The sequence below is a fragment of the Oncorhynchus mykiss genome, chromosome 25 (assembly GCF_057628025.1).
Source record: "Oncorhynchus mykiss isolate SJ-2025 chromosome 25, ASM5762802v1, whole genome shotgun sequence".
NCBI classification, from domain to species: domain Eukaryota; kingdom Metazoa; phylum Chordata; class Actinopteri; order Salmoniformes; family Salmonidae; genus Oncorhynchus; species Oncorhynchus mykiss.
The window spans coordinates 16,557,759-16,566,679 of NC_143046.1; the positions used below are offsets into that span (position 1 = coordinate 16,557,759).

General features: G+C 45.0%; 1 protein-coding gene and 1 pseudogene across 2 annotated transcripts; one reads left to right on the top strand and one right to left on the bottom strand.

Moving 5' to 3' along the window:
* The first annotated feature begins 1,564 nt into the window (after positions 1-1,564).
* Positions 1,565-5,118, top strand: LOC110504645 (sodium/potassium/calcium exchanger 3). The gene is made up of 8 exons (XM_036969674.2): positions 1,565-1,610; positions 1,875-1,969; positions 2,056-2,156; positions 2,256-2,309; positions 3,071-3,210; positions 4,125-4,349; positions 4,711-4,877; positions 4,969-5,118. Exons 1-8 carry the CDS (start codon positions 1,565-1,567, stop codon positions 5,116-5,118), a joined length of 978 nt encoding a protein of 325 aa, XP_036825569.2.
* Positions 5,119-7,616: 2,498 nt separating this feature from the next.
* Positions 7,617-8,810, bottom strand: LOC118946007 (putative palmitoyltransferase ZDHHC24; annotated as a pseudogene). Its single transcript, XR_016492112.1, has 3 exons — positions 8,803-8,810; positions 8,289-8,583; positions 7,617-8,045 (listed from the first exon to the last, which is right to left on the bottom strand). The product of XR_016492112.1 is annotated as a putative palmitoyltransferase ZDHHC24 (transcript).
* Between the last annotated feature and the right edge of the window lie 111 nt (positions 8,811-8,921).

The window sequence follows — 8,921 nt, forward strand, 5'->3', positions numbered from 1 at the left end:
GGAGAACCACACTTTCTACACTCCTACAATGCCCAGAGCTGGTGCACTAGTGTTTTTGTTCCTGTGTCCCTGTGCTCTTGGATCTTTGGTGTCTTGTCTTTTTACCTGTGCATTACTCCTCCCCTCCCTGCTCTCTCTTTTTGCTTCCCACTCACTCATCCAGTGTCTCTAGCCTATCTGTCAATTCCTCTGTCTGTCAGTCATCATGTCTTTAAAGGGGTTCAGACAGATGCCTAAACCGCAGTAATACCCCTTTGAGGTCCATGTTGCTAGGCAACTAAATGCTACATTCTAAAACTGGTAGCAGTATTTTGAGCTTTTTGAAGTGCCATCCTATAGACGCAATACCCCTGTTGTTAGCGCCTGCTCTTGTCACGTCTGGTGTGTATGTGTGTGTGTGTGCACGTGCTTGCTTGCGTGAGTGTGTGTGTAGCGTGTATGCGTGTTCAGGGTGCGTGCAAATGTGCAGTAGGCCTATGTGAGTGAGCTTAGGCTCGAGGCCAAGGGGTCTGAGGTAGGTTGTGCTTTCTGTTGTTGTGTTCTCCTCCACAGCGCCGCTGCTGAGTCATGTGACAGTGACATATGTTCCGAAGAGTCCATTTAAGCCAGGAGCTGTGGGCCTGTTGCTAGGAGACAATATTGAACACTGCTAAAGATTTTGAGTGCAACCAACTGAATGTATCTTATTACCTTGGTTGGAACCCTTCTTCAGAAAACACACTCAATCTCTCTCCCCTCACTCTCAGCAATCCACAAGTTTCCAGCAGATGTCTTCTCTACAGAGCAGAGGAGAAAAGGAGCAGTTCTTCTCCATGTAGTCTGTGTGAGTGGCCTACCATGTCATTAGGAATTAGAATACATACAGTATATAGTCATTTAACAGGATCTCTATGTAGCCTACTACCTTGTTCAACGCTGCTGTCGTAGTACACCATTCTACTGTAACAGTACCCCAACAATCTCTATGTCATCCAACTCAGTCCATAGACAGGCTGTTTCTTTTCAGGCGGTCTACATGTTCCTAGGTGGTCTAGGTGTTCTATGCCCTGGCTTATAGTCTGTGATGTCTATTTCGTTCCATCACTGGAGAAGATATCAGAGGTGACAATAAAGAATCCTTCCCACTTCTGTTAGTTTCTTTGCAGGTTGACGTTTATTGTCATGAGTCTTGACTTGGAGGCAGAACTGAGCGGTTTCTGCTAGATGGGCCAGCTGCAAAGTCATTATTGGCTATATGGTAAAAAGTCATGATTTAATAAGTATTTTATTTGTTCTTAATTTAAGGTGAGGGTGAGACATTAGGGTTAGCAGTGTGGTTAAGGTTAGGTTTAAAATTAGATTGTATGAATTTGTGGTTGTGCCAGCTACTGACCACTCTGCATTGCTGTGCCCAGTACATGAGTCATCTCAATAAATGGCAACCTGTGGTTTGTTTCCCTCATTATTGCCGCTTCACTGATTGCAGTTTTTTTTTAATTACAAATCCGCTTTGTTTATCCATTAACCTCCTTAACCTCTCTTCTAGAATCTTCAACTTAGTGAGGATGTTGCCGGGGCAACGTTCATGGCAGCTGGAAGCTCCGCTCCTGAGCTCTTCACCTCCTTGATTGGTCATTATTCTACATCCTTGATCCTGGGCAGGACAAATCTTTGGCCAATGTTCAGATAGAAATGTATGATGTAGAACAAACATACCTCTCTGGTATATAGAATAACAATCACGTCAGCTCCAGTCATGGCATTTCTATCTGCTAAGTTTCAGAAGGATTTCAATCTGAACATGGCCCAGGTCACTAAAAGTGGCCTGCAAATGAGTACCGATTGGACTGATTGGCTCAATATGCATTGGTGTTATCCTCCTCTTGTCCTCCCAGGTGTCTTCATCACTAAAGGTGACCTGGGGGTAGGCACCACCGTGGGATGGGCTGTCTTCAACATCATCGGCATCTGTGGGATCTTCACCGTACAGGTAACTCACCTTATTTGAAACAGGTGAAAGCAATATGACAGGATTTAGATAGGTGTTGTTAATCAGTATGTTGTGTTCTCTTGCAGCCCATCTTTCTGAGCTGGTGGCCGCTGCTCCGTTATACTCTCTACTACATCCTGTCTATACTGATGCTGATTGTGGTGATCTATGACGACAAAGTGATTTGGTAAGGACACTGGACCATTAACAAGACTGGGTTCTCTACATGTTTATAACTCAGTGATACATACAGGTTGTGCTTTTAAACAGTGTTTCTGTGTTGTAGGTGGGAGACCATCATACTGATCTCCATGTATCTAGTCTACATTATCATCATGAAGTGAGTAACTGGCTACATTATCATCATGAAGTGAGTAACTGACTACATTATCATCATGAAGTGAGTAACTGACTACATTATCATCATGAAGTGAGTAACTGGCTACATTATCATCATGAAGTGAGTAACTGACTACATTATCATCATGAAGTGAGTAACTGACTACATTATCATCATGAAGTGAGTAACTGACCACATTATCATCATGAAGTGAGTAACTGACTACATTATCATCATGAAGTGAGTAACTGGCTACATTATCATCATGAAGTGAGTAACTGACTACATTATCATCATGAAGTGAGTAACTGACTACATTATCACCATGGAGTGAGTAACTGACTACATTATCATCATGAAGTGAGTAACTGACTACATTATCCATCGACTGCTTTGCCTGTGCATTTTATAGTTTGCGGTTTGTTCAGTACGCCCTCTTATTTCTTCAATATTTTTTTTATTTAACTAGGCAAGTCAGTTAGGAACAAATTCTTATTTACAATGACGGCCTACCCCGGCCAAACCTGGACGACTCTGGGCCAATTGTGTGCCGCCCTTGGGACTCCCAATCACGTCCGGATGTGATACAGCCTGGATTCGAACCAGCGACTGTAGTAACGCCTCTTGCACTGAGATGCAGTGCCTTAGACCGCTGCAACCCTCGGGAGTCCCAACATTTTCTTGCTATAAGCACAAGCAAGGTACAGTATCTATCCATGACAGATGTTGGTTGTGATACTGTGTGTTGTGTCTGTGTGTAGGCTCAACAGATCCCTGTCAGGCTGGGTGGAAAGGCACTGTGGTCGAGGGGGTCAGCCCTGTTTCAGTACCCTGAGACGGACCACCGCAGTTGGGCATGGAGGAGTCGACTGTGACACTGACATGGTGCTGCTGAAGAGAGGTGGGTTTGTGTCTACCACTGGTTGTGTGTGTGTGTGTGTGTGTGTGTGTGTGTGTGTGTGTGTGTGTGTGTGTGTGTGTGTGTGTGTGTGTGTGTGTGTGTGTGTGTGTGTGTGTGTGTGTGTGTGTGTGTGTGTGTGCACACACTTGTATCCACATTGCTTCAGATTTTTTTTCAATCGATTGGAACATATTCCTATTGTATCAGACATACAGTAGCTCCTTCAACTGAAAATGTATGCTCTACATCCGCCCTCTCCTCCACCTTCTCTTCCTTCTCCTCCTCCATATCTCCTCCTCCCCATCTCCTTTTCTCTCCCTCTCTCCTTCTCCATCTCTCCTCCTCCTCCCTGTCTCCTTTCCCTCCCTCTCTCCTTCTCCCTCCCTCTCTCCTCCTCCTCCATCTCTCCTCCTCCCTCCCGCTCCCAGACTCGTGTGCAGGTCAGGACTCTGCAGTAGTGATGGTGGATGAGTTGATGAGTCTGCGGCCTCACCAGCTGAGCTTCTGAGGCAAGCCTCTGTCTCCTGATCACCCCACATTTCCCCCCCTACACACGCCTCCGCATGGCAGGACGCATGGTCATCACTGAGGTAAACACCACACACACAGCGGTATGTGTCCACAACTTAGCATGGCAGGACGCATGGTTATAATAGAAGAGAAAACACTCACACATACATTGCATATTCCCTTACACCCCCATGCCTTAGCCTTTGCTGGATGCATAATTACAAAACACAGACACACACACACACTATGCTTGTATCATCCCTGTTGCTCTGTTCTGGCTGAATGCCAACATTGTGCTGTTGAATGTTCTCCTGCGCCATGCTCGAGTTGTGACATACTCCTACTCTAACAGTTAAAAACTGTAAAACGTAGAAAATGTGTCTCTTACCTTCTCACTCACACAGAGACAGAGGTTGATCCGTGCTCGGTGCCAGGAGCACGATGGGGCCACATGGGGAATAGAGAGCGGTGGGGCGGGGCGGGGGACAGTGAGAGGCAGTCCCTGGAGGGGGACGGAGACAGGGATGGGGGCCCGGAAGGGAACACAGGGGGGTTACAGCCCAAAGAGGAGGAAGAGGAGGAGCTGGAGGAAGAAGAGGTGGTCCCTTTCAGTCCCTTCATAGTGCCAGGTGAGTGTTGCCTTACTTATTCTGATGATAAAGTCTGGTTCCTTGCTGCTGCTTCTTGCTCTTTGTAGTTTGAGGTCAGGTTACTGTAAAGCTCTTTGTCGAATGAGGTCAGGTTACTGTAAAGCTCTTTGTAGTTTGAGGTCAGGTTACTGTAAAGCTCTTTGTAGGTTGAGGTCAGGTTACTGTAAAGCTCTTTGTAGGTTGAGGTCAGGTTACTGTAAAGCTCTTTGTAGTTTGAGGTCAGGTTACTGTAAAGCTCTTTGTGGGTTGAGGTCAGGTTACTGTAAAGCTCTTTGTGACTACTGTTGCACTTGATTGATTGATGACTGGAAAACCAAGGTGCTGCTTCCTCCGTCCTCAGGAGGGCACTGTGGGTGTGTGCGCTGGCTGGTGTCATGGCAACTGTGCCTGCTGCTCTGCTGCACCATACCCAACTGTGTCCTGCCTCGCTGGAGCCGCTGGTACCTCCTGACCTTTCTGGCCTCCACACTCTGGGTCGCACTCTTCTGCTACCTTATGGTCTGGATGGTATGACTACAGAGCACACATACACAAGCTCACACATAAAAACACACATCACATAACACATAATCTCCTATGTCACCTAATGCCCTTCCAGGTGACCATTATCAGTTTCACGCTGGGCATCCCTGAGGTGGTGATGGGCATCACCTTGCTGGCAGCTGGCACCAGCGTACCAGACTGTATGGCCAGCCTCATCGTCGCACAACAAGGTACCGGAATTCTAAACGGTCTGTGTGTGTTGTGACGTTAGCCTTTTGGTTTGTTTGTTTTGTACGGTATGAAGGACATGCCTGTCTAACTGTATGCCTTGTTTTGACTATTGTGTGTGTGTGTGTGTTTGTTTTGTAGGTATGGGGGACATGGCTGTCTCTATCTCCATTGGTAATAATATCTTTGATGTGCTTCTGGGAATTGGGTTTCCTTGGTTCCTGCGCACTCTGGTGGTCGACTATGGATCAGAGGTAGGGACATATTTTTTGGTGTTGATTCGTTTCTGTGTGGTTCTGGTTGACAAACCAAAAAGCTGCTAGACGCTATACCCTTGAGGTTCCCAGATGCAAAGATTGAGTGTTTTTATGGTTGGCAGGTGTTCAACAGTAAAGGCCTGGTGTATTCAGTCATTCTGCTGTTGGGTTCAGTGTTTCTCACTGTAATATCTCTTCAAGTCTATATTTTTAGGACAAAGTCAAACCGTATACAGTACTTTCTCCTCTCACTTCTCTGCAGGTCCTGAGTGTTCATCTGAACCGTTGGTGGATGGACCGCAGACTGGGTCTCTGTTTAATGATGCTCTATCACCGCTGCCTTCATCTCGACACTGTTCCCTCTGCTCATATCTCGATCACCATAGCAGTGTCGGTTCTCCGGTTGATATCTGATGTAGCATGAACAACATTCAATCTGATGCACTCTCAGGGAAAGCTAGTTCTTTACGTGCAGCCATATATTTGTACTGTCAGCCTCATCATCCCTGCACTCATTATTTCCCACTCTCTTTTGCCAGAAGCTCAACATCTTCCGCGGGCATCTCTAACACTTCCTCCACGGAACCGAGAGGCAAGAGGGGCTTTTTGCGAAAACATTCCATCCTTGCATACAATAAATAGCCTATTGTTTTAAAAGTCACGTCATCGCAAGTCTGTACTGCTTCCAGAATATCCCATTCCCATCATCTCTCCTTCGCGCCCAGTCTGTTCCAGTGTTTTCGAGGCTCCGTCACGAGGGGTGTTTACCGTGCGTTCTTGGTGCCACCATCAGTGAGCGCGCCAATTGGGTGGGGCGCACCAAGGAGTGAGCTCCAGTTTCAGGGTCCAGATATTTATTTATCATAATAAACACGAGAGAGCTACATATGTTATGCATACGCCATTATGTCACTAATAATATACTATAGTACCAAGACACACAGAGAGACACAATTCCAATAAATACCTTTTTATTTCATTTTTATCCAAATGCATCCATTAGGAGCACAAAATAATTGTAGCAGGAGTGCCACTGACCAATAAGTATGAGTGTGTTAATACATATTTTAAATGTCAAATGCTGAGTGCTACATTACCTAGTAGATATACCCTTAAGACAATATTGATAGAGAAGGAGGTCAAAGCATAATCAATAGTTTGACATTTATTCAGAGATAGTGCAACTCAAACACATCACATACACTGAGTATAACAAACATTTGGAACACCTTCCTAATATTGAGTTGTACCCCCCTCACCTCTACAAGTTGTAAAAAACAAAGCAGCAGCGTTGCAGTTCTTGACCCAAACCAGTGCGCCTAGCCCCTACTACCATACCCTGTTCAAAGGCACTTCAATCTTTTGCCTTGCCCATTCGGTGGCACACGTACACAATCCATGTCTTAATTGTCTAAAGGCTTAAAAATCCTTCTTTAACCTGCCTCCTCCCCTTCACCTAAACTGATTGGAGTGGATTTAACAAGTGACATCAATAAGGGATCATAGCTTTAACCTGGATTCACTTGGTTTTGGTGGTGGTTTTGGCCTAAATTAGTTAATAGACCAATAACAGAGAGTTCCAAATATCTCTGCTAATAACAGCTCATTTTCATGTTCCTCTTGCCACTCCCAGACATTCTTAGCAACATTTTTGCTTCAGAAATTGCATGGATTCACACACAAGGCATAAAACTTCAGTTACAAGTATTAACAAGCATTAACAAGCATACTTCTAAGCATATAAACACTAAGGCTAACTTCGAAGACAAAGCAAATGAAACAAATACCAAAAGATAGTTTTGGGGTGGCATTTTCCTTTAAGGAAAAAACAAAACGAAGGTGGTTGTCCAGGTGTATGTGTGGGCGTATAATGAATCCCATCAGGGACAACTTAAGCATTTTAGCTAATTAGCAACTTTTCAACTACTTACTACTTTTTAGATACTTTGCAACTACTTAGCATGTTTGCTAACCCTAACCTTAATCCTTTAACCTAACTCATAAACTTAACCCTAACCTAGTTAACGTTAGCCAGCTAGCTAATGTTAGCCACCTTGCTAGAATTCGTAACATTTCATACTTTCAGTAAATTCGTAACAAATAGTACATTTGCAAATTTGTAACATATTATATGCTTTGTACATTCGTAAACTATAATACAAATTGTAAATCGTAACATGTCACATGAAATTGGGGATGTACATCCACACATTAATACATACCATTTGAAACATAACATATCATACTAAATGGAGTGTGACGGATTTACGTACTGAATAATACGAAATGCTCTGAGACCAGGTTGCACATACAGATACACATACCCTTTCTCTCTCTCTCTCGCTCACATACACACCTCTCACTCGCTCGGTTCTCCCTTGCTCTCTCTCTCTGAACATACACCCTCCCCCTCTCTCCCTCCCAGTCTAACCAGAGACGAGCATGATCCAGGGCATGGGTTGTAGCAGGATGCTGTGCAGCGTGACTCCTTCCTTCAGGATAATGATGCAGACCTGTGTTCACCACTACAGTGTACAGCAGCCCCGTCCACATGAACAGCAGACAGCTGAGGAAGTAGTGGTAGTTACGGAAGCCCACACACTGGCCGAAGAACACACAGTGGTGGTCTCGTCTCAGAACACACACCTTACTGTCATAGCAGAGGGAGCACTGTGGGGGAGTGTGGGTCTCACATGTGTAGCTGTACCTGTGGGTCAAGTAAAGGTGTGTTACAATGTAATAACTGCAGATAACAGGTAATGAACACTGGGGAAATAATATTTGAATGATGAGATCAATCTCTGCTCCAGAACATTTTCTGAATATCGCTAGCCTATTGATGAGGTACCTCTGGCCATCATTGCGTAGTCTCAACACACAGTCAAGTGATTAAAACAGTCTGAACAGTTTGTTAGTCCTAATGATGAACCACTTTGTCTATTTAGATTACCTCCAGCCTTGCGCGATACCTTCTGAGCCAAGAAACACACCTTTGATGCTGGGCCTGGTTTTCACAAACAACGAGGCGTTCCATGTGATATTTCCCAACATGAAGTACTGCGGGAGGAGGTGCAGTCTTCCACACAGTAGACCACTGGGTCTTGTTCTGGTCCAGTTGGAGCGGCGCCTCGACCAGGACCAGGTAACCCACCTCCGTGGTGATGGAGAACACGAGAACGGTGTTCAGAACTATGGGCAGGTAGCGTCACGTCTTCTCCACGCGATCCCACAACCGACCATCGAAGCTTAACCATGTCGTGGTGCCTTCTCAGTCTTGTGTCCTCTATGCTTCCTTGTTTCCGCCGCTCTGATGTGATTTTATCTAACAGGATTATAGCTGACAGGTGAAAGAAGGGGGACGTTTTTCACAGATTTACACGTATCATGTTTGAGATCTGATGTTGACGTTAGCGATTGAGTGATTACGGACAATTCTTACTCCTTTTACCAACATGTAAACTGACTACAACATGTCTATTGTCATTAAGAAAGATCGGTGTGTGGACAAGTGTTGATGCGCTTTCATTTCAAAGGAAGTTGAGCTGTCAGTGTAGCCAGTGTTACATGAAAATACGTCCCCCAT

Excerpts from the sequence above, each read along its gene's own strand:
- LOC110504645 (XM_036969674.2), top strand. The coding sequence starts at position 1,565 with ATGGCAGCTGGAAGCTCCGCTCCTGAGCTCTTCACCTCCTTGATTG. Across the intron at positions 2,157-2,255 it reads TATGACGACAAAGTGATTTG|GTGGGAGACCATCATACTGA; the intron begins GTAAGGACACTG and ends TCTGTGTTGTAG. Across the intron at positions 2,310-3,070 it reads GTCTACATTATCATCATGAA|GCTCAACAGATCCCTGTCAG; the intron begins GTGAGTAACTGG and ends GTCTGTGTGTAG.